At 36.7% G+C, this 26,814-nt stretch overlaps 1 protein-coding gene across 2 annotated transcripts in view; it reads right to left on the bottom strand.

Annotated features, from left to right (window-relative positions):
• The window catches only part of nrxn3a (neurexin 3a), a 362,007-nt gene that overhangs the window by 266,282 nt on the left and 68,911 nt on the right, over nucleotides 1-26,814 (bottom strand). Inside the window, exons 6-9 of one of the 2 annotated variants that reach the window (XM_067366785.1) lie at nucleotides 18,211-18,512; nucleotides 17,115-17,138; nucleotides 15,828-15,989; nucleotides 3,224-3,662 (exon numbers count right to left, since the gene is read on the bottom strand). In XM_067366785.1, coding sequence (XP_067222886.1) covers nucleotides 3,224-3,662; nucleotides 15,828-15,989; nucleotides 17,115-17,138; nucleotides 18,211-18,512 — 927 coding nt within the window. Of the gene's footprint in view, nucleotides 1-3,223; nucleotides 3,663-15,827; nucleotides 15,990-17,114; nucleotides 17,139-18,210; nucleotides 18,513-26,814 lie in introns of those variants that run through there. The other variant, XM_067366786.1, reaches the window with a different exon arrangement.

The raw sequence follows: 26,814 nt of genomic DNA, 5'->3' as shown, positions 1-26,814 counted from the left end.
AGTTTCCGCGAGATCCAATGAGGTTCATTCTCGTGTTACGCAGCACGTTTGAGCTTCCGCAAGAACCAATGAGATTCATTCTCATGTGTTACGCATCACATCTGAGCTTCTGTGAGAACCAATGAGGTTCATACTTGTGTGTTACGCAGCACGTTTGAGCTTCCGCAAGAACCAATGAGGTTCATTCTTGTGTGTTACGCAGCACGTTTGAGCTTCCGCAAGAACCAATGAGGTTCATTCTCATGTTACGCAGCACGTTTGAGGTTCCGCAAGAACCAATGAGGTTCATTCTCATGTGTTACGCATCACATCTGAGCTTCCGTGAGAACCAATGAGGTTCATTCTCATGTTACGCAGCACGTTTGAGCTTCCGCAAGAACCAATGAGATTCATTCTCATGTGTTACGCATCACGTCTGAGCTTCCGCAAGATCCAATGAGATTCATTCTCATGTTACGCAGCACGTTTGAGGTTCCGCAAGAACCAATGAGGTTCATTCTCATGTGTTACACATCACGTCTGAGCTTCCGTGAGAACCAATGAGGTTCATTCTCATGTTACGCAGCACGTTTGAGCTTCCGCAAGAACCAATGAGATTCATTCTCATGTGTTACGCATCACGTCTGAGCTTCCGCAAGATCCAATGAGATTCATTCTCATGTTACGCAGCACGTTTGAGGTTCCGCAAGAACCAATGAGGTTCATTCTCGTGTTACGCAGCACGTTTGAGCTTCCGCAAGAACCAATGAGATTCATTCTCATGTGTTACGCATCACGTCTGAGCTTCCGTGAGAACCAATGAGGTTCATTCTCATGTTACGCAGCACGTTTGAGCTTCCGCAAGAACCAATGAGGTTCATTCTCATGTTACGCAGCACGTTTGAGCTTCCGCAAGAACCAATGAGGTTCATTCTCATGTTACGCAGCACGTTTGAGTTTCCGCAAGAACCAGTGACGTTCATTCTCGTGTTACGCAGCATGTTTGAGCTTCCGCAAGAACCAATGAGGTTCATTCTTGTGTGTTACGCAGCACGTTTGGGCTTCCGAGAGAACCAGTGAAGTTCATTCTCATGTATTACGCTGCATTTTTGAGCTTCTGCAAGAACCAATAGGGTTCATTCTCGTGTGTTAGGCAGCATTTTTGAGCTTCTGCTAGAAACAATGAGGTTGATTATATGTAAATAAAAGCCTAAATTCAATCTGTTCATCATACTGTATAAAGTGACCGTGTCTCTTCAGAAAACCGCTCAATTCATATAGATTCGTTTTAAGATTTCTTTATGAACTTGGTGAAAATGTGGTAGTTGCATGTCAATGTCAATGGAGGGACAGAAATTTCTCAGATTACTTCAAAAATATCTTAATTTGTGTTCTGAAGATGAACGAAAGTCTTGTGTCTTTGAAATGACATAAGGATGAGTAAGTGATGACTTTTTTTCATTTTTAGGTGAACTAACCCTTTAATACCAAAATGACTAAAACTAAAACAAAAATAAGTAAAAACTCAATAGAAATATTTAAATAAAACTAAAACTACTCTTTATTTATTTATTTAAAAAAAAAATAAAACTACCATTTATTTATTTTTTAAATAAATCTGTACTACTCTATTGCAGTAAAGCTAATATTGTTGGCACCTTAATGATAAATTGCTTGTGATTTTTTTTCGAATTCATTACATTAAAAATGTTTGATAACCAAAAATGTTAAACTAAAATTAAAATATAAAAAAAAATAAATAAATAAATAAAAATTTTATACATGATGCTAAAATAAAACTGGTTAGAGGACATAATTAATGGTAAAAATTGTTTATAAAGTAAATAATGTTTAATAAAGTAATAAAGTGAAGATGATGTTAAAATACTTTCAAAGTAGGCCTACATACATTTTTCTTTCCTTTTTAACATGGAAAGACTGTAAACTAAGCTACTTTAAATTACTGTCCTGCGTATTTCAGCAGGGTTCAGACTCTCAGACAGTCTGTCCTGTGTCTCCTCTGTGCACAAGAGACAGAGATAGGGATAGAATGACCACCATCCATAGACTATAAGATAGAGGGAGTGGGGGAGCTATGAGAGGATTATTTTCTATTTATGACCTCATTGGGAGTGTGTGAATCTTGTAAAGCGGTGTCTCTCCTACAGACACGCAGATGTAAACAATGCATCCCATGTGGGGAACCAGGGATCAATGGGAATAATCTCTTCAGAACTGACACTGGTCCAGTCACCCACATGGCTCTGTCTAAAACCTCGCATTATTGATATCCTCCAAGGCCTCCCAAGGGCCCTGTGCTATGAAGTGATATGGAGTAGTCGTCGATCGATTCAGAAACAGAGTGCCAGCGATTCAAGGGCAATGCAAGAAAGAAAGAGGTGAATGAGGATACAGAGAAAGACAGAGGCGATAAAATCTAATAGAAAGTTCTGTCAAAGTAGATGTGAAATGAAAATGTCAGTCTGCTTTGGACTAAATGTGTCCATTATTGGTGACTAACCACTGTGCTTTTTGTTTAAAGCTGTTATCTTTGGGCTGCAGAGCTTAACGCCCATGGAAAACACACAAGCAATTACAGTATCCAACCGATTCAATAATGAAACAAAGTGGGAGTTCTTCATGTGCTTAAAGTTAAAAATTGGTTTTAAAAATAAGACACAATTTATCACAATGTCTTTATTTCACAACGTCTTTCTTAAGAGCATATTACCCACATCGAAAAATGAAATATGGATGTTTCTCTTAAATTTCACATACAATTATAGTCAATGTTAGTAATTACTGTAGCAATTTAGATGTACAAAGCCATTTTCACCCTCTTTCATTTTCACCCTTTCACCCTCTCTCTGACCTTTAGGCCTAACCTATTAATATGTGCACCAAAAAATTGTAACTGCTTTTGTGTGTGGAACATGCTTGAAATTATTAAAATATTTCTAATTATCATGTATTTACATTTAATGTACTTTACATTTTTTATCAAGACATTTTACCCTAAGTAACGAATGAGAAAAGTCACATTTATCATATAGGTGCCAAAAATACTAACTTTACTGCAAAAGAGAGTAGTGCAGAAAAACAAACAACGAACAAAAAAACAACCAAACAAACAAACAAATAAATAAATGTACTGGATTCAAGTCATTTATTAAACGTGTTAAGCATGGAATAAAGAACACTTAAGTCTGTGTGAGTGTATTTGTCTGAGCATCCACACACTGACCTGATCTTCCATCACGCTGGATGTCCACATGGTACCAGGCCCCATCGTTCACCTTGTTCTGTGTGGCTTTCACTTTGATAGTCCCAGACCCCATGTCCAGTAGCAGGTACAAACTTCCATCCAGAAGCTCCACTGCAAAAAAGTCCACTTTTGTGTTCTTTTGGCTACGGGCGTCCTTTCTTTCCTGCGGCTTCCCGTGGGTGAAGAGAATAAGGCCGTTTGGTTCAGTTGTACGGAAATCAAAGGAGATGGAGCCCATGCGTTTGGTGTTCCACTTAGGTAGGCTGATATAAGCCTCGGGCGTCTCGAACGAGATGGGGTCCAGGGTGGCCACGTTCTCGCATCTGAACACCACATCTCCCTGGATCTTCATTTTGGGATCCACAATGCGGGCGAGCCGGGAGAGTTCCAGCCTGATGTCATTGTTTTTGTAAACAACCTGTGTGGATGTAAGCAAATAATCACTGAATGATGATGATATATGAGATATCTTTATCTGGTTTTTGAAGATAATGAACATGAATATGCAAATTCTTTTTTTTTTTAATGCTGGATGCTAAATAGAGACACCAGCAAAGGTGACTTTATTCAAATATGACCTGTGATAATACCAATAGGCCAGGCCACTGCCTGCAAATGACTGTCTCTCAGTGGTAATTGACTCAGGCTGCGCTGGCACAAGCATGTGGGTCTGGTTTCCTTGATAACTATGGTAATGGGTTGACAAAGCTGCAATGGCACTTTCTGCCACAAAAGCTCCAAAAAAAGTCCTGCCCCCTGCCTGCTACCCAAATCTGACATTGTGCTCTGGGTCCTAGTGCCGTCAGTTGAAGGTAAGACACCAGTTATGTGCTCTTAGCATGTGCTTAAGAGTTTTATATGTGGTAATGAGCCATCTGGGATATTTTTTGCTAATTTTTGTGCATCACTAATTTAGCACAGTATGACCATACACTACATTTAATACAGATTAAACCAGCATAGCGCATACTGTACCTGCAAACACCGCAGAAATTCGCCAGAGTGTGAAATTGCCCATTTAAGCTAATTTCTCCTAGAGAAGGAGATCTTTATTTTGTGGGTATATTTTTAGAACATCACTCTGTTTGTGAGAGCATGCGATCGTCACAAACGCTCCAGCCCTGATATTACAGTTAATCCTGGACGTTGCATGGCGTAAATCAAACATTTTCTCAGGTACAGGAAGGGCGGAGTGGAATGGAAGGATTTTGTTCTGTTCCTGAAGAAAAGCCACTGCAATTTCCAGGCTTTTCTCCTCTGTTGTGTTTCTTATCTGATAGATCATAAATATCATTCTCCCTGAGGGGGATCCATTTCTCAGACAAAGCCATACGTCGGTTCCTCACATCTCATACAAACATCGTCATTTTTCTCCACAAGACTAAAACTGCTAGCTGAGGTCGCTTATTGTTCTTTCAAAAACAGTATTTTTTTTTTTTAATCAACTAGAATTTCAACTAGAATCAAACTAGAATTTTTGAAATCCACACACACACAAGATATATGTAATATATATATATATATATATATATATATATATATATATATATATATATATATACACACGAGAACTGTATACGTATACGAGAACGAGATGAGATTTTTACACACTATTTTTAAGAAATCCTCAATGACGAAATACATGACTAGAAAAATAATCTGCAGGTGAATTTGAACTAATCATCTTGTAATGAATATCATTTCAGATCTACTTTCTGAGTATGAATTATCATATGCAGTAAAAGACAACAATACTCAAGCACTGTAAAAGGTTTTGCCACAAACTTAACTGACTGGTTTCTCTCCTGTATGATTTCATACAATTCTCTTCAGACCTTATAGCTGTACACGATTTATGAGCTTCTACAACTTTTGACCTCCTAACTAAACTCCTTTCCACAAATTGATCATAGAAATAAAAACAGTATAAATAAAAATGGTAACACTTTACAATAAGGTCTCATTTATTAACATTAATGTATTAACCAACATCAACAATGAGCAATATATTTGCTACAGTATTTATTAATCTTTGTTTATGTTAGTTAAACATAAAAATAGTCATTCATTGTTAGTTCATAGTTTACAGTGCATTAACTAATGTTAACAAATGAAACCTGATTGTTTGTGCTTAGTAAGATTAAGAGAAAACTGTTATTCATTTTCATGGTAACACTTTACAATAAGTGCAACCATAATCACACTCTCTCAATATTCAAAGTGCAAATAAGACCACATTTTTCTTTGATACAGAGCTAAGAGATGGTTACAACTGCACTGCCCAGCCTAAAATAGCTTTCATATTGAGAGATATCTGTATTCATCAGGAAGCCGTTTTCAAAATGCGGGGTATTGAAATCGTGTTTGAATGCGCACTCGCATTTACTTTCACTTTCGCGATCATGCGTAACTCTGTGAATATGGAGCGGCGGCAAACGTTATCCAACTGAATTAAATGTTTTTTATTTAAATACAAAGCAAAACGACAGTGGAGACGTAATGTAAACATAGTGGTGGCATATTCTTTCCTAATCATCCTAACACTCTGTCATGGCAATATCACGAGACTACTTTTCGCCTCGACAAGAAATCTCGTCACACTTTAGTGTCACACCCCTAATATATATTATATATATATATATATAGGGGTCTGTAAGAAGTAGGGCTGTGTGATTAATTGTAATTTTTCGATTTCGATTTTGGATTCCAACGATCATCAAAACAAGATAGTTGACATAAAACGGTTATTGTGCTGCTGCTATATTCCGTCCAGTGCACCTTTTTTTCCGTCACAGCGGAGCACTTTCGTTCCTTCCTTAACTAAACCTAACATCCGAATGTAAACAGTTAAGAAAAAACGTATGTAACACGTATGTAACAGAATATTGGATCCGTGCAGCTCTTAAAGTGACAGCAGCCTAATAAACAGTGCTTTAGGTTTTTCAGATAGCTTAAGCAGGTTTTTTAGGCTGCTGTCACTTTAAGACCTGACGCGCATGATGCGGATCTGACACACATCCTATTTTCTCACAACGCTTCACATTCATTTAACACAAACTCATTTAAGACTGTGCTTTCAAGGACACTTGACAATATGGGAATTTGGCATCATTTTGTGCGTTTTTGTTCGTTCAAGCGTGAAAGAGACCTCAATATGGTACTAGCTGTCTCCAGCGGGTGTGTGTTCACTGAGAGCCACTTCACAAACAGTGCGTCAGTACAAATTTGAGGTTTTTGTGTGTGTGTGTGTATGTGTGTGTGTGTCTTATCGTGCATGGTTTAATAGCACTTGAATGAATGATAGCATGATCATATACAGTACAGCAGCGAAAAGGATGACATCAGATAATCTCAGAATAAAAAGAGAAGATTTTGGAAATGGAGAATGAGATAGGAAGATGCATTGTATGCTACACAAAGAATCCTTGCACAATCTCATAGGCCCAAATTTGACCTTGAGGATTTCAACATGACTGAAAACTGCCAGACACCGATTAGACAATGATTGCTGTTATTTGTAACATTATCATTTCTATTTATCCTGTCTGGTGCATTATTCATCACCTAAATCAAGTTTCATCTTGCAAATTGTCCACAACACCAGGGGCAGCCACAGTCTCTGACACAAATTGATACTCTGCAATTTGGTCCATTCTATGGCACTGTCATTTTGATGCGTTCAGGCGGCCCATAAAATGTCAGCCAGTTAATTCCGCTGATGAGGCGCTCAGATGTGAAATATCTGCACCCTTCCCAGAGTCTTGATTCTGTAACCTAGCTTGCAAATCATATTTAAGTTGTCCAAACGGTTAAACCTCTTTTCAGAAATATACTTTAATTGCATTAATTGACTTTTGGAGCGTGGGGCAAACCATAGAAGAAAAGCAAAAAATGGCCCTCATACAAAATAAACATTTCAACTGAGAACAAATATTTTTTTCCTCTGGGAAAACAAAAGGGTTACTAGAATAGAGTGTCCATAGAAATCTGACATTTGAATATAATGCCAGGGCTTTATCTAACAACACCTGGTGTGTAGTTTGCAGGGAAGGCAAGCAGGTGTAACGGAGACTTCATCTATAGATAGACATGAGAAGACTCACACCAAAGATCTGTCTATCTCAGTTTTATGGATTCGGCCGCAAGGGAACGTAAGGATTGACTGGTTCCAGACACAGAAAGAAATTTGTTTGAGTGTGTGAATGGACTAAAAATTTCATCAGGTTGTTATCTTGCCTTGCAGACTCAAAAATAAACTGGAAAAAGAGAAACAAAAAATAGATAGAGCAATCTTTCTTGTGTGAGTCTTTGCTGTACAGCTAATTTACAACCAAGAGAAGCAATATGTTCTTCCCAAAGCTTCTGATTTAATAAATAAATAATAATAATCATAATAAAAGTGTAAAATCCCATGGCTTAATAAACAATATTATAATTTGTTTACGCAAAATGTTAAGGCAGCATCGCACATGTTATGTCTAAGACAATCCTAGAATGCTTCATGGGGAAAAAAAAAAAAAATGTGATTATAAATATAGTTATATTTCATTATGCTGAAACACATTGATAAATTATTATTTTAAAGGTGCAGTATGTAATATTGACAGCTAGTGGTTGAAATGGGTACTGCAGTTCTCCCGCCCCCTCCTCCTCCTCAGACTTGACGCCCACGCTGGTTGCCAGATTGAGGACACGCAGCAGGAATAAGCACAATTGACAATGGAAGGCGACAAGCTTTAAGTTGATGAGTTCATATTTTGATGATTATTATAATATGCCTCTGGACATAGAGCTTTTTAGATGAATGCTGAGGTTTTTTAGGTCAGGTAGAATCTGCGATCTCTGACTTAGTTTGTTTGCTGGCTTCCATGGCTACAATGGACTACTTGCACTGAGCCTCGTGAAGCACATCCTGTTTGATATATTACAGCTCAGTTGTTTCCGGTTATATATATATTCAATGGGCTGTTATCACATAGCTAACTAAACCCCTCTTAAAATGAGAGTCCTCGGGATGATTTTAAATTCCAGACATATTCAGAGATATTCTGATGATTACCGTGTACAGACCTTTCCAAACTCGGAAACTTTACGGAACTTTAAGTTTTAATTCAACATAAGCCGTGATTCTTTCACCACAGGGTGTCAGCGCTCTACTAGTGATTGCCATGCTGCAGTGTGAGACAGGATAAATAAGATCAGAATGAACACTATGAGTCACTATTCTGTGCCATTTTTTCCGCTGAAAATCATTTGTATGTAACTCACACATTTATGCTAAAAATCCTAATATTCAAAGTAGTTGTGCTGTCATTGTATTATTCTTTAAAATTAATTAAATATTTAACATCGTTAAGGTAGTTTTCACATTCATTCAACTATTTCAAACACTGGAATAAAAGAGCACCAACGCAAGCAATAGCCTACTGCTTGTACGAAAATTAACCTACACTCTTACTATAGTAAAACCATGGTTTGCCTTCATAAGTATTTGATTAATTATAACTATTATATGAAAGGTTATACTGCTGTCTAATCGTCAGCTTGGTTTGTTTGTGCATGTCTTGTATGCTCTTCTGCTCGTTTAAATTCATTTAAATGAAAATTTAATTGAAATATAATGATTAAGAGAAAAACACTGCTAATGAGAAGACGAGCAGTTAACAGCGGCAGGTTGGTGGGGGAAATATATTTATTTATTATTCAGAATGCACATTTGGAAGCAAAATATATTAATAAACTTTTCAGAAGGTTGAAGATAATTAATGTTAATGCAGAGAATATGATTAATTGTTTAAAAAACATTTGGCAGCCCTAAAACGTAGTATATAAGTGTGTCGAACGCTGACTGGAAACACTCGAGCCATAATAAGTAGAACGCAGAAGTTGTTGTGCAAGTAGTCCATACACAGTGTTTTCCACCAAATAGAAACCCGGGGTGTCAAAATACTATTGGGTAAATTGGCAGGGGGCGGAATCACACAGACCGAAACAAAAACAGACATTCGAGTGCACATTTCAAAGAATAACTGGCTGTAGCATTATTTTTTAGATTTGTATAAAAGCAAGTATGTGAACTTAGCATGTTTCCTAAATTTCTGCAAATGGTATTTTTGTGCTTTATTACAGTACAGTAAAAAAAAAAAAAGCACCTTTACATTAAATTCAGTGTAATTATTCTTTTTAAATAATTGGATTAATTAATTATTTAAAATGAATTATATCATAATCAAATTATTCAAATTAATTGAATATTATATTCAATTAACTGAATAGTTTGTCCAACATGTATTATTTATGCTTATTTGAGTGTTAGATTAGCAATGCACTAACATCAAATTAGAATCAGTTGGAGTTAATATGAAGAGCAACATCTGTGTGATGTCTCCTAGAGCAATCTAAATTGGTCACTTATAAAGTTAAGATGTTACCTAAGCAGACAGTAGGCAGCAAGTGAACTTACTAGGTTTTGGAACAGAGCTTGTGTGTAAATGGCCTGAAGCACAGTCCATTCAATAATATTGTACTATTGTGCACCTGCAAGTGTCAATTCTGCTGATAAAAAATATTGAAACTATGTCTTTCCACAAAACCTCAGTGGATTGAACCCCAGTCTGGGTTGTGAAAGACATCAAATCAAATGCTGTTTATTCTCACTAACTGTAATGAGCATGAAATAAGCCAAGTGACATCCGCTTGAGTTTGGAGCTAAGGTTCTGATGTAGTACCCATGCCATTGAGCAGAGAACTGGAAGAGCATCTATGTACATTCTCAGGGTCCTCCTCATGCCCGCGGCCTCCTCTCTGCCAGAGCTGGTCCTACAGTGACACCTGCATTCATCATCCACAGCTGTCTGCGTCTGCTATAAATCTCAGCCTACAGTGCCTACCCACCACTCTCAAGGAATTAATAGCCCCCAGGTCAAACTACGGAGAACACTTGGAAATCGCTATTGATTATTCACTAGTCAAGCATGCCAGGTGGCCCTTTGTGGATGTTTTGCATGGGAGCTTGGGGCAATGAGGTGCAGAAAGGTCTAGATGGCCTAGTTGGACATGGTCAGGCAAACAGGTCAAGGCTCACAGAGCCAGACATTTGACTATTGGCGTAATAGCATCTGGTCTGGTTTGCAGCCTAGAATCATAACCAACCAAGCCATTTGGGGACAGGTGAGTATGAGATCTGTGATACTACAATAATATAAAACTTTTCAAGTAAACTTTGCAAATGCTTTCCTGTTTTGTCTGCAGTATAAATCAGATAATCAGTGAACAGTGTATATAGGAATGAAATGGGAGGAATAGGATCAGGAAATGGCGAGAGACAAACCACCGCTAGACCAAAACTCTTTTGTATACATTGCATTAAAGGTTAGTTCACCCAAAAATTCATTTATTAATCACCCTCATGCCATTCCACACCCGTAAGACACAAATTAAGATATTTTTGTTGAAATCCATTCACAGCCAGCAATGACATTTCCTCTCTCAAGATCCAATAATGTACTAAAAACATATTTAAATCAGTTCATGTGAGTACAGTGGTTCAATATTAATATTATAAAGTCACAGGAATATTTTTAGAGCGGCAAAAAAAAAAAAAATTCATTTTTGGGTGAACTAACCCTTTAAAAATATAATTTTCCTCACAAACTCAGTCTTGAACCAAATGCTAATGCTAATTAGCATGCTAACTTAAGAAACCTAACATCTCCACTTTCACAAAAATAAATTCTTTCATCATTTAATCTCATGTTGTTCCAAACCTGTATGACTTACTTTCTTGTTTTTCTTTCTTGGCTTTTATTTTTATATTTTCCATTTTTAGTTTAATTTTACTTGAAGTTTTAATAATTTTATGTGCTTTTTTTATTTTATTAGTTTTTTTATATTACTTTCATTTGATTTTATTTCAGTTTTAGTAATTTTTTACTTTAACAAACTTATTTCACTTTACCTATAACTTAAACTTATTTGTTTCAGTTGCCAAGGCAACATTTGTAATTTTATAATTATTTATTATTAAAATTTCTATTGTTTTTTCCCCTCAGTATTTACAGTACAGTCCAAAAGTTTGGAACCACTAAGATTTTTAATGTTTTTAAAAGAAGTTTCGTCTGCTCACCAAGGCTACATTTATTTAATTAAAAATACAGTAAATATTTTTTATAGAAAAAACAGTAATATTGTGAAATATTATTACAATTTAAAATAACTGTTTTCTATTTGAATATATTTGACAAAGTAATTTATTCCTGTGATGGCAAAGCTGAATTTTCAGCATCATTAATCCAGTCTTCAGTGTCACATGATCCTTCAGAAATCTTCTTGTAAAAACATTAAAAATCTTAGTGGTTCCAAACTTTTGGACTGTACTGTATATTTAATTTTACATCAGCTTTATTTCAATTACACAGAAGTCACAGTTCGGTATGTACCTCAGTTTTGATACGATACGAGTTGGGTACATTTACATTTACATGCTGTCCCGTTTTCCTTTTCGTGAAGCTTGTGGAGCACGTCACAAAAATGAATCAAAACTGAGCTTATAGGCTACTAGCAAGTTCTTGTGCACCATTTGAACTCTTATTTCGGGTTGATGCATAGACCGTCTCTTCTTCTTCTGCTCTTCTTTTCCTGTTGTGGTGGTCAGCAAACAGTATTGCATTACCGCACGTTCCCCCTTCTGGATTGGAGTGTGGATCGCCTGTGACTGACTATATTCATCATCTGACTGCATATACTGTAATATACATACAATAAAATAACAAGACTGCTCAAATTATCTTCTTTTATGTTCCTAGGTTATATACAGTAGGTTTGGAATGACATGAAGTAAATGATGACTGAATTTTTTTTATTTATTTTTTTACTTTTTGAAGATTCTGTGTTTCATTTCACCAATATATTCTTACATAGATACAAGATACATATCCATTTTGTGTGAACACTACACAGCTGATATAGAAGATATAGGAGACCTCTCCTACTGTTTCAGGCTGGCCAGAATTCCAGCTCTAAGCTTTTGCCAAATATTAACAGTCCTGCGGTGCTTACTGAAACAAATCTGCTGGATAGAGAATGAGAGAGAGAGAAACAGTGAGAGGGAGAGGCTGGGTCAACCTATCTATCAGAACTCTCAGACCTGTCTCGCATCCATAGAGCGGTGCTGGCTCTGGAGCAAATGTCCAGAGAGCAGGGACAGTTTCATCCAGCCGGCCCAGCAAAGTGACAAATGACAGTCACCATGCGCACATCCTGGAAACTGATTGTGATGGCGGAGCACAAAGGAAGGGAGTGAATTCCAGCTCGGCAGTGGAGGACACTCAGTATCTAGTCATTAGTGCTGGCAGACCCCTGTGCAGCCACACGCCCCGCCATACCCTGATTACTGCCCTTCACGCTCAGCTTGAGAGTCGGACACAAGGTGGGTCTGAGGAAGCCTGCGACTATCTATACAACAGTCTTTCATTTGAATAAAGAGAAAGAATTTTATAGTTATCTGCGCTAAAAAACAGCTGGTCATCCATTTAATTCTTAAATATGGACTAACAAAAATTAAGAAATCAGCTCATCTTTCTGAGTTAAGACCATTTTCAACCTCTGTCCTATATACATAGCTAAATGCAGAATGACTGCAGTAAGCATCCTGTGCCACAGGGTGGTACACTCTACAATACTACAGACTACTTCCAATAACAGTCAATATCACATAAGTTCACCACTATAAAATACCCCCAGAGCAGACCAAACTGTGTAGTGAATGAGAGTAAAATTAAAGGAAATGATTATAAAATAATACATAACACAACACAATGCAACATAAGCTTCCAGGGTGTTTCCCTGCTAATGGCCTGAGAGTCTGGAATAGGCAGCATTCCCTATGACCCTATATAGGGGTTTGAAAAATGGATATAATATAATATAATATAATATAATATAATATAATATAATATAATATAATATAATATAATATAATATAATATAATATAATATAATATAATATAATATAATATAATATAATATAATATAATATAATATAATATAATATAATATACAACCCCTTAAGATCATGTCATTTGGGCAAGATGCGGACAGTCTTATACCATATTACAAACTCCATGTGTTTGCGCGAGCACACATGATCCATAACGACCAGCTTCCAAATCAATTGTGAGGTTTTAACAGGCTGTGAAGTGTATAAAACATTTTTTCATCCATATGGGAAAGAGTGTGCAGAGGAGGAGGTATCTATCATTATGGCCACTATTGGGTGGGTGAAGCATTTATAAGTTCAGATATCTCGTCTTGAGCAGCTCTTAGCATCCAATTCACCCATCTAACACAGCAGTGTTATGTAAGCATTCGCTATATCGCAGCACATATGAGACTGATTACTGTAATCTCTGACATGGGAGGCAGTTTTTTTTTGTTTTTTTTTCAAAACTCAGCACTGTAAAGAGCGAATGAAATGAGTTTTTTACGCAAAAGCTAATGTTACAGGCCTTTAGCCCTGTGATAGGAAGGCCGGTCTTAGATGGAAACGGCAGTGATAGCTTGATGCCGGGTCATTAAAAGATAGCAGGCTGTTGTAGTGCTCACTGCGAAAAGGAGGTTCTGTTGTCTGCTGTTTGTTCAGCATGAATTAATGAAGGATCTCGCCAGCAGCCGCACAACAGAGTAATTGCCTATTTCCAGCTAAATTAAAGATCAGTCCATTTACTGATAATGTTATCTAGACCTGACAACTGAGGAATGTGGAAATTAACAGCTGATCGAAGAGAATGACATCTAACTTCTGCAAACAGTGTCATGGCTCTAAGAAGTTGAATCTCATGAAATCTGCTTGGATCATATTCCACCCCAAAATCAAAAGAAAAAAATTATACTTAGCTAAAAGGAAACATTACTTTAGAACTACTAGGATTGTTTGCATTTTGACATTTACATGACTACAAGAGTTTCTCATTATTATTATGCATGTTTTTATGTTTTTTTTTTTTTATTATGCATGTTTTTATCACATAGTTTTACTTTTGATGAAAATGGTGAATTTACTTTTTAATTTTAATTTAATTTATTTTCATTTAACTCTGACAAAAATGGCATATAATTTTAGTTGATGAAAATAAAATGAAAATTGTTTAGTCTTTATTATTGACAACAAAAATAAACCTTTCAACAATGAAAACTTTCAACAGTAATTTAGTTTAAAAGTTTAACACTGCATTACTGTATGCATGTATGTTTATTTGTATGTATGTATTTATGTGTGTGTATTAGGGCTGTAACACGGTACAGACATCAGGGTTCAGTGCATACAGTTAGATGATGAATACAGTCAGTCACAGGCTAACCAATCCACAAGGGGGCATGCACGGTAATGCAACGCTGTTTGCTAACCGCCACAACAGGAAAAAGCGCAGAAGAACAGACAATCTATGCATAGATATGTTTACGTGTATTCTCTAAGCGTTTAAACTGCAGAAAGAAATCAATAAAACAACAAGAATAATATCTCATGTTGCATTACATTTACCTCAGGCAAGTCATTTTGTGTCCACAGCATGTTAGTTCAGTTGTATATGTATATATATGTATATGTATATATATGTATATGTATATATATGTATATGTATATGTATATATATGTATATGTATATATATGTATATGTATATATGTATATATATGTATATGTATATATGTATATATATATATATGTATATATATATATATATATATATATATATATATATATATATATATATATATATATATATATATTTTATCCTTAAGAAAATGTTAATTATAATTAAAAGAGAGAAGAGAGAGACACATTAAAGAGAGAGACACAATTTGTTCAATAAACCACTGTTTAATATAAAAGAAGAGAAAAAAAAAACCCTTATCGAGGTAAATACTGAACCATCATGTCTGTGTAACGTTCCACCCCTAGTATATATATATATATATATATATATATATATATATATATATATATATATATATATATATATATATATATATATATATATATATATATTTAATACATTTTCATTTTGTAAAAAAAAAAAAAAATCTTTACAATTTAAATTCAATATCTTTAAGCAAAATATAACTTTTTGTGAGATTCCCCCAATAGAGTCAGCTTGTGGGAAGATTTTAATTTTGCATTGACAGATGTCTTCATGCCCAATTGTTCACCAGAATCTCTTTGGGATTCACTTTTTCAGCACGATGCATATCATTATGCAAAGTCTAATCTCATCCAATCATCTTAGCTTCTTCTCTGGCCTCTGGAACCTTAATCAAATGATTCACCACAATTGAAAAGTCAAATTAAATACGGCTGAAACAATTTCGCGTCGGGGCAAAAAACGTATAACTCCAGCGAATTCCATTAGAGAAACACACCACAGGTTATGATGTCTGCTCTATCCTTTTCACAAGATAAGCTGTACTGAATCTATTATTCTGCTCGGACGGTCTATTCAAACTTGTTCCCTCTCAGCCCAGACAAGGACACGGTGATATGATGCATGTAGATGAAAGAGCGGGAAGAGGTTTGTCCAGACCACCTACCTCTTTCAGGCAACCCATAAAGTTGTTGCTGACAGGCGACCCAGGTAAGTCCGCTGTGCTTGGGCTTCCTCCAACGTAGAAGAAATCGTCCGATCCCAGCATGGTGTAGTCCTCCTGTGTATAGCCTGTTGTGGTCAAGATGCCGTCCACAGATATTGTCACCTGATTGAAAGGAACGACAAAAGGGGAGGGAAAATTCCATTCATGAACATCATGGCTGTGACGGCCGTTCTACCAAGGAAAAGGTTAGCTTCGGTCTTACTGGTTGCTGTCTGTCTTTGATTGTGCACCAAACACCTGCACGTCAAGACTTTGAGTAGGCCGTTCTTGTCTAGTATTTGTAGACTTACAAAGGACAGGTAAAGAAAATATTTTGCCGGCATATTTTCTTTATCTTTGATGATGTTAGAAATGGTTTTCTGGTTTGGGACATTAGTTTGAGGGGTTAGTGTTATGTAACAAACTACAGACAAATTGCTTGTGCATGTTTTTTTAGGTTCAAATTATGTGCACACTGGGTTAGTTGACACAAACATATGCATGCTTCAAAAATGAGCTAATACTACCACAAATGAGCATGCAACACAGAGGTCAGGTGGTCTTTTACTAATAAAATGTTAGTGAGGTATACAACCACTACAAACATTAAAGCATGCATCTTTTTCAAGCCGAGACGACATGCAAAGGGAAGCAGCACATATGAGACCAAAGCAAAAGCCATGAGGGGTAATGAGGGAGGACACAGGAAGTCATGACCTTCACCACGATACAGACAGGACAGGACACTGGGCAGATGGTGGGTTGCTCAGACTAGAGTTTTGGTGTTAGTAACACAAGGACTGATCCAGCATGAACGGGTCGGCGCGGCATGCGCAAACAACTGGAATCAACTGTCAGAGCTCCAGTGCTGAAGTAGCTTTTTATTCTTTTATTTTTATGCTGTTGTTTTCATCACGTTTGTGTTTAGGAAAGCTTCTGCCAGTTTTTTGACAGTATTTGATAAACAAAAAAGAAGACTAAGCCTTTTAAAACTAAAAAAAAAAAGGGCCGTAGAAGATGTTCAAAGAAAGAAAGATGGAAAATGGCGGTAAAGCTGTGGCAAAAAATGGGATGAGGACATTTGAAATAAAAAAGAAGGAAATCCCCGAAATACAAACCCCAGTCTGTTTATTTTTATGATGCCATGAAACCCCCAAAAAGAGAAAGAAAGAGGGCCAAGGAAACACACGGTAAACCCAAAAAAAGGACAATAAGAATGATATCTACCAGACAATGTAGTTTGTTTACCATAGCGTGTCCAATACCTGAATGCTTTGAGAAAAGGGGGAAGAAAGGAAATTAAACAATGAAAAAAAGGGTTGTTAATAAAATGAAACTCAAATGAAGTCATGATGAACAGCACATTAGTGTAGGTTCTGGTTAGTAAATTAAAGACTCTAGTCAATGGTTCATGAGTGGTTAGTCTGGGTCTGAACAAATGTTATCCATAGACAAACAAAGCATATGAGTGAGAGTAAGAATAGGTGGAAAAGAAAAAGAAATATAACAGATTTTCCAGAACCTGTGGCGTTTCTCTTTTTTAAAGGCATTACACTTATTGGGCACATACTCACTTGAAAAAGCTTTCCAGAAAACAGTATTTTTCAGCAATAATTTCCAAATGTTCCAAATTTTTCTTTGTCACAACCGATCAAGCTTAATTTTTTGCCTCCTTCTAATGTGACGTTTCATAACGTGTTGTTTTCAGCTACAACCGTGAATGGTGACCTCTATCTAGCTGGCTCTTTGTTGTGATTTATATGGTTTTTGACTTTCCTCAGGTATTGGTGATGCATGTTCTTGGCGTGTTAGTAAAACAGCTATTAAACAAAGCAAAAAAAAAAAAAAAAAGCCATAGTCCTAGTGGATCACAACTGAAATAGCTTGTGCTTGTGGGCACTCACGCCTCCACACGCCCATGCAAAAAGTGACATCCTTTCACTCCTGAGGGGCAAAACCACCCTAAATATTTACATATTTTAAAATGCAGTGGCAGAGTGATTTAACAGTTCAACAAAGATTGGCTGTGGGTAAATGGAACGGTTGAGGTTGGTTGGAGCCTCTCCCCGCTGCCCTGATAAGACAGACTATTTGAAGAAGTGAGGTGAATATCTAGAGGGGTGAGAGAGACAGCCTCTTAAAGCCATCACACCGCCGATAGCTTCAGACAGAGGTAACTGCCTGAGGAGGCAAAACACGAGGCAAGGTAGAAGAACTCAGAGAAGAAATAGCTGCATTAGAAAAACTTAAAGGAACCAAAAGTTCTAATTCAAACATAATATACTGTAGCATTTAGCTCTGAATTAATTCGAAAAACGCAAATTTCTTGCCGTTTAAGCATTACCTGTCTGAGGTTGCGGGTGACTTTCACATCATGCCAGGCATTGTCGTTGAATTTGCCATTGACAGGCTCGACAATGGCCTCGAAAGCTCCTGAACCCAAGTTGATGACCAACGACACGGCTCCGTCTTTCAAGGCCAGGTTGACGTAGTCTGCTGACTTGCCTGTGTGGAGGATAAGGCCATTTCTTTGCCAGGTCTTGAAGGACAACGTGATCTCGTCACTGCTGCTCTGGATGGGGTTTTGAGACAAGTCGTAGCAGAAGTACTCGGAACCTCGGAAAGTGGCCACGTTCTCTTCTCGTGCTAAAAGAGAGGAAATAAATGGTGTTAGAGCTTCTTGAAACAAAACAAACCCAAATATATGAGCTATGGAAGTTTTCCAAGATTGACCGCTGAAGGAGAGCAATTAAGTTCAGGCCAGATGACACAAAATGAGACAAGATGATGCATATAAGACAGTGTGGGCAGCAGAACACACGAAGAGGCTATGCATTTAAAGACATATGTATGATGAGATCATCAGTGAGCCCATTTCTCACATTGAAGTATAATGTTCTGTTTGTGTAGCACATCTGAGTCATAATACGAAAGCTGTGGTCCTCCAATCCCTCAAAATCAACTCTGTTTAACCTTCTCAAACTATGACAATGTGCCTGATCAATAAGATCCTCCTTAGATGACACAGAAGCTGCATCTGAAGTGGCATTCAGATGTTTTTACACAGACTGTTAAATGCAGCTCAGAGGTGGCCAACGGTGTATCAATCTATACACCGCAGTTACAATTGCATAAGTAATACCTAAGACTATAGAATAACACAAGATGTGTCACTCGTATTGTTTTGAATGGGAGAAAGTGTAACGCGCAATATGGCGGAATAAGTCCCGCCTTCTAAATAAGAGCCAATCGCCGACTGGTAAAGTCATCGCATCACTGCAGCGGCCGTCAGAAGCACCGATTTTTATAGAAACAGTCAGACGCGCGCCTCCGAAATGAGGCACAAGAGACGCGCATTTAGGTCTGCGCATGCGTATTATTTTGATCCAGCATAAAAATATAGTTTTTTTTTGGCATGATGCTGTCAGATTTCATTGGTGATTTCAAATATGACATTTAATTGAAAGTTTGGCAAACAGCTTTGGAGCTGCATGATGCCCAGATTGCCCGAGAGGCGTTTCAAAGATGGCCGCAGAGTGAAATGACTTGTCTTAAAGGGACTTTGGTAATACTATGACACTGTTAAAACAATTACAATTTTATCATAGACAATGCATATCGCACAACCCTATTTAAAAACAATGAAAAGCAATGAAACATAAAACTAAATGTTTCCTAATAACACTATTTAAAGTCAACATCATAATGGGCTAGGGCTGGACGATTAATCGAAAAGTAATCAAAACCGAAATTCAGAACCTCTAACTGACATAATTTTCCCATGTCGGTTATTTGTTTTTTTGTTTTTTTAAATTCTGTTAAAACTTTCCCCTTAAAAACATACAGTACTACCGCGTGTGTAGTCACGTGACTCAGTCATGTGACTCTGCCCCGTCCAGTCAGTGGCATGGAAGCAAAACTGAGGCAAACTCAAATGCTGAGTCAATACATACATACAGCGAGAGCGGCAAGCCCCGAAGTGAGATCACTTTCACTTGTGTCTTCACTAAACTTTGTCAACTGTATGTGTTTAAAGGCTTGCCAGTTTGGATATTCAAGAGATTTTAGACCAATGAATGTGTATCATTATATTGATGCATTGTGGCACAGGAACATAAAGACAGTAGCTGCACATCGATTGAAGATCGCGCACAGAGAGGAGCGCAGAAACTGATTTATCACTAAGGTACCTTAGAAACTCAAATGTTATAGCACAGATTTTTCTACTTTCGAAGTAACTACTTACAACCCACAACTTCACAATTAATAGAGAGATGGTATGACTAATTCACACACGCAATCGCTCTCTCATTAATGCAATCAAATAAATGTACTGATACTGTGCTAATTTATCTGTATCTGATTTACAACGAGCAGAAATCTGTAAGAAACGATACCATAGATAAAATAACTGCTGAAATTGAACTATGTCAGATCACTCGTTCATTAAGAAAAAATATCCCACCTTTAATAGTCAAGCATATGTACAGTATAAACCTTGTCAGTGAACCATGAGGGCCAAAAAAAAAAATAGTAATAATAATCGTTCTTTAATTGTAATAGAGGTATAATGCTTAATTAATCGAGATTTTGATATTAGGTTATATCGTCCAGCCCTATAATGGGTGGTTAGCCATTTTACTGTGGCAAGGTGACATTTCAAAGTGAAACGGATTACTCAAGAAGAAAAAAAAAAAAAAAAAAAAATGTAGGGCACGACTTGAATTTATCCACTATGATTTGATTGGATTGAGAAAAAAATGTCTCTATATTGCAGATGGTTAAAGGGGAAAACCTGAAAAATAAGTGACATCAGCGGAACAGTCATTTCAGAGGTGGAAGATGAGAGATTACAGGTACAAATTTCTTTAATATGTACTGAATTATGTATTGATAAAGTAAAAGTGGAATTTTGATATCAAGTTGACTTTAAATGAGGTTTTAGTGATTGCATGCTAAGTTCGCATTGGTCATTGTAATTCAGAGCAGATAATCTACTGCATCCACATTTATGGAAATAAGTTCACTCGTGGTCCCTGTGGTCCCCAGTCCATTAATCACCAAGCTATGGTGGTGTGGCTTGGAGTAGGCAAAAATACACATATCTAATGGAAAGTTCCTCCAAAACAACACTGGACATCATTTACATCAGGAGGCCAGAAAAGGACCTCAGCAGTAATGGCATCATTGATTTATCAGTGCTTCACTTGGGCCGCCGTGTGGTCGATATATTCTCTGGCTAAATGTTGACAAAACACTCACACATCCAAGTCTATGCTCCACCTCAGCAATCAGCATTAGTGGATGTAGTATGTGTTTTAACTGACCGGGTAAAGACATCTTGACCTGTTTTGCACCGGACTAAAGGGAGCATGAGTGGGCTGCAGGGTTGCTGAGCAGATTTTTCTCATCAGGGCTGGTGCTGGTGCCCAGCTGTGATACACTTCACATGGTAATAATCTCTTGGTTAAGAATGGGGGAAACTGACTGACGGTGGAACATATTAAAAGCACATGGGACCTTGATGCAGCTGGTGAACACCAAAAACAGCCCTCAGTGCAGTCAGAGAGATGATTCAGATTATATCGCTCATTACAAGGCTGAAAGAAACAGATTAATGGAAGATGACTGAATGGATAATGGAAAAGAGATTTGTCCAGCAGGAGAGGGTGGTGTCTCATCCATGTGTCAAAAACTGGCAGCTAGATGTACTTGGATACTCATAGTGCAAATCTCACACTGCTGAAGAGATTCTCAAGTCCATTAATATTTGGCTAGGCCGTAACAAAGAGTTTAGCGTGCAGAGATTACTGGACTGTACCAAAAAGGCTCAAGGAGCTCAAGGACCGATACATATATACACAATATATAAATATTAAATAAATGTAATATAAATAACTACTTAAAATAAATTATTAATTTTATTAACATAATAAATGATTTAACCATGTAACCATTATTTACAATATTCACAATTTGTGTTGGTCCCCCTTTGCTGCCAAAACAGCCCTGACTTGTCGAGGCATGGACTCCACTAGACTCCTGAAGGTGTGCTTCAACAGACCAGGCCACCTCCTTCTTCTTCTTCCAGTGCTCTGTGGTCCAGTTCTGATGCTCAGATGCCCACTGTTGCCTCTTTCGGCAGTGGACAGGGGTCAGCATGGGCACCCTGACTGGTCTGTGGCTAAGCAGCCCCATATGCAATAAACTGCGAATCACTGTGTATTCTGACACCTTTCTATCAGAACCAGCATAAACTTCTTGAGCAATCTGAGCTACAGTAGTCTGTTGGATCGGACCACAAGAGCCAGCCTTCGCTCCCCACGTGCATCAGTGAGCCTGTTTCTGGTTTAGATTATGCCTGATCGGTGTATATATTAGGTGGTATCATCTTCAAATCATGTTTCAAGTTCAACAATTATTTCTGCATGGATCTTACTGCAGCTCTGTTTAAGACATATATCATATAAAGTGAATATTTCACCTGCATCGCTGTGTCCTCCTACAAACACCTGCACATAACTGCTAAATCTCAACATTGTAAGTACGGAACTTAGATCACCTGCTGAAAATAATACAGGCTGCTGAACAGGGCCCAGTGTTTTCCCTAGTAGCACATGGGTGTTATTGTGCGCTACATGCTAGCATGGAAGTCTTGTGCCAACACCTCAGCAGATGCATTATTACTCCCCAGAGCATAGCTACCGTTAGCGGCATATTTCTGAGAGAGCGGGCCCTCATTTAGCTCCTCGACACCTTATCTCCCTCCTCCTGACTGATTCGAGTGGTAACCGCATCCCTGAGATCCTGCCACTGCGTTAAAGTGCCAAGAGAGAGTACTGATCAATTATTAATTAAACAGAGTGTTGTTTTTACTAAAGACACCGCTCCACATTACTGCCAGATGTCGCCCCGCACTATCATCTTAAGATCTGAATACTTAATAAGAGTTACTTTTCCATGCTGATATGATGTGGGATCGTACAGTGAGTGGAATGGAGGATGTGAAGGACACATGAGGGTCAGTAAGGGGAAAATAAAAGGAAAAAAACATGGACATTAGGGCTGTGAATCAATGTAAAGTAATATTATATAATACACACACATATGTGAACCATTGCAGATCCTGTGAAAATGTGAATCATACAAAATGAGTAAGATATTTTACATAAAAGATGTTTATATATAGTCCACAAGAAAAAAAAAAAGCTGAATTTATTAAAATGGCCCCGTTCAAAAGTATGTGAACCCTTGATTCTCAATACTGTGTGTCGTTACCTTCATGATCTTTTTTTTTTTTTTTTTTTTTTTTTTTTTTGAGATGGTTGTTCTTGAGTCCCTTATTTGTCCTGAACAGTTAAACTGAGCTCTGTTCTTAAGAAAAATTCTCCAGGTCCTGTGGATTCTTCAATTGTCAAACATTTTTTGTATATGAACCCTTTCCAGCAGTGACTGTATGATTTTGAGATCCATTTTATCACACTGAGGACAATTGAGGGACCCCCAACTCTTAATGCATCGTGTTTCCTTCTGGAGCATCAGTGAATGTTTGAACCTTTTTTAATAGTTGTGTTGGAGTCCCTCAATCGTCCTCATTGTAATAAAATGGATCTCAAAATCATACAATCACTATTGGAAAGGGTCCAAATATGCAAAAAATGCTTGAAAACTGAAGAATCTACAAGACCTGGAGGTTTTTTTATGAAGAACAGTGGTCAGTTTAACTGCTCAGAAGAAAATTTCAGATGGCACTTAGGCACTGAAGTCTTCATATATTCAACTCTTCTTATGCTCACTAAGGCTGCATTCATTTGATCAAAAATCTGGTAAAGACTGTAATATTGTGAAATATTATTACAATTTAAATAACTGTTTTCTATTTTAATATATTTTAAAATGTCATATATTCCTGCAATGGAGAAAACTGACTTTTCAGTATCATTACTACAGTCTTCAGTGTCACATGATCCTTCAGAAATCATTCTAATATGCTGATCTGCTGCTCAATAAACATTACGTCTTAAAAATGCATTTTTGAATTTTTAACAGAATAACAATATAACAATATAAACTGTATATTGTTGGCCATGTAGCATACTGGTAATCAGTAGTGGCCTTGCATAAAACCCAACTGAGATTAAAATACTGAAAACCATTTATTCATTCCTTTGTATTTGTTTTTAGACTTTCTCCTCTATAAAGTTCCAGCCTATAATAGTGTGAACAAAAACCCGAGAACAGAAGAACATTTCCCACAGTTTCTGTCTCGCTACAGCACTCCTTTCAAAACAAACCTTATCTGTATAGATTTTTAATGAAAATCCTCAGGGGGGGCAAAGGTACTTAATCTCCTCTATAATAGAGAATCCGACAGAAAGGAGGTTATGGGCTGTGTATTATGAAATCTTAATGAAAACATCATTATTAGTCAAATCGGCACCGGGGACAGAGATTGTTATCGAATCATAATTGCAATGGTCTACTAATGCTGTTTCTCTCCAGTACACAGAGACGGATGGTGGTGGTACGGTCAGAGACGTCCTCATGCGTAAAAGTGTCAGAGGCCCAGGACTGGAGAAAAGTAGTGTCGTTAGAGAAGCCATTAAATCCAGCATGCTTTGGGGAGGAGACCATTACAGGGTAAGAGCTCTCAACCTGTCAATCACATGTGAGAGGATGCAGGCAACTTTCTGACCAATTGGCCTCTCAACTCCTAAGAACAAAACTGCCGTTTGCCACATAGTGCCCTCCACAGAAATACAGTACCCCATGAAAGACATAGATGGAAACAATAATTCCTGTACCAGAGGTGCTAAGATTACTAGAATTAGATCAAATATCTAAATGTATAGTTAACCAAAGATGAAAATTCTATCATCATTTACTCACATTGCATTTAATACATTTTATAATGTGACATTTTCAAGAAAGTGGATATACAGTTGGGAATAAAGTGCAAAAAAATAAAAAATAAAAGAAAGAAAGAAACCTTGTTTGCAATCGGAGAAAAGTCTGAGAAAGATACAATATTTTGATGAAAGATTTGATGAAACTTTTTTGTTGTTGCTGTTCACAGATGAATCATGCACAACAAAATCAGGGACATTTGAAGAATTGTATATAAAAATGATTTTAAAAATGTAAACTGTTTCAGCAAAAAAGGATTTCCACACCTAGATTTTTGCCCACAGTGAAGTGAACTAAAATTATTTGAGTTCGTTTATTTCAGCCTTTCAATTTCAAAATTCCAAAATTAATTCAGTGTTACTTGCCATTACTTTGCAATTAAATGTGAAATTTACTAAATTTACTAAATTTACTAGCAATTTCTGAGATAAATGCTCTGCATGAAAACCTTAATAAGAAAAGAAACAAATCAAAATAAACAAAAATACAAAATTAGAATGTAATGTATATGTAAATGATATTTTTTTTGCATTGTCAAGTCTATAGAATGAGTTGATTTTACATAGGTATCTTCAAATTATTATGCACAAAAACACTTTAAGAAAGAATGATGCTCATTCTAGCCATATTTTTCAAGTGTTTAAAACATGAAAACAATTTTGCAATAGAGTACATAATTAGGGCTAATCAATCTCCCTCAATCTTTCTCTCTCTCTTCATCTGTCAACTGAGGACAGTGTTAAGGCTAATCTATCCCTGCAGATCCAGAGGGAGCTTCCAGACAGTGCGGCCCGAGCATCCGTCATGCAGCGGTTCAGGAGGAAATCAATAAAGAGGGAAGGAGAAACAGGGCCTATCTCCCACGGCCTGGCCTAGAGAGACCCTGGTGTCCAGGCCAAACTCCCGTCACGGACAGCTGCTGACTCACCAGCCTCCTGCACCCGTATATTACAACCTCCGATTGTCAACTCACCCCAAACTGCACCCAAACCCACCCACTGCTGTCACATTACACTTATACTGTCTGTTCCCTTAAAATCAAGTTTACAGATTATTCAAAATCACAGAGGACTTTAAAAAAAATATCAGACGTCAGACGTGTTCTTGGGCTGCGGTGGTTGATATTATCGAAATGTTTATTCCTCTTTTATAATCCTCTAATATATTATTGAACCTTGATTATCAGGCACTTTCCATGAATGTGTTACAGTATTATTATAAAATTAATATTAAACCACACACAAATTTGTAAGATATTTTTGTCTTTGAAAGAAATGTCTCATGCCCATCAAAGCTGCATTTATTTTGATTAAAAAAATACAGTAAAAACAGAAATATTGTAAAATATTCTAGCAATTTAAAATAATATCTTTTAAAATGTAATCTATTCATGGCAAAGCTGTACTTTAAGCAGCTATTACTCCAGTCTTCAGGTGTAGTTGTACTGCTTAATGGAAACAAAAAAAAAACCAACAACATTTATTTGAAATATACTTTTTTTTAATTAACAAATAATGTCTGTTCTGTCACACATCTTTGCTGAATAAAAGTATTAATTTAATAGTTTATATAATAATACATATTTATAATATACAACATTAAATTAATGCCAGCTAGATTTAAACAAATCAATTGGTTCTGGCCTGAACTATAACTAATCAAACAATGTTATGACATTCAGTTGAATTCATATTTATTTAATTGTAGTAAAATAATTTTAATTCAAATACTTTTAATTTAATATTAAAATATATTCATATATATTTATACTTTTGATCTTTTGTTCTGTCCAATATTTTGCATTATTTTCTAAACCAATATACCTTGCTACTGATTATAGAAGAAAAGAAAAAAAAGGGGAAACAAACTTTTATCAATAATTAAAAACACATTTGGGCCCAAACTAGCAATTTACTTCTGAGTGATAACTACCTTCTTTCACAGAACATTTGTTTAATAAATAAATTAATTAATTAATTAATAGAGAGTTTCAGGCCATATTTTTGTATACTTTTTTCCTGGAAAGTGCAGTTTGCTGATC

Source organism: Chanodichthys erythropterus, chromosome 18, assembly GCF_024489055.1.
Source record: "Chanodichthys erythropterus isolate Z2021 chromosome 18, ASM2448905v1, whole genome shotgun sequence".
Classification (NCBI taxonomy): domain Eukaryota; kingdom Metazoa; phylum Chordata; class Actinopteri; order Cypriniformes; family Xenocyprididae; genus Chanodichthys; species Chanodichthys erythropterus.
Note: the sequence above shows the minus strand (reverse complement) of the source record. Positions and strands in the feature narration are given on the sequence as shown.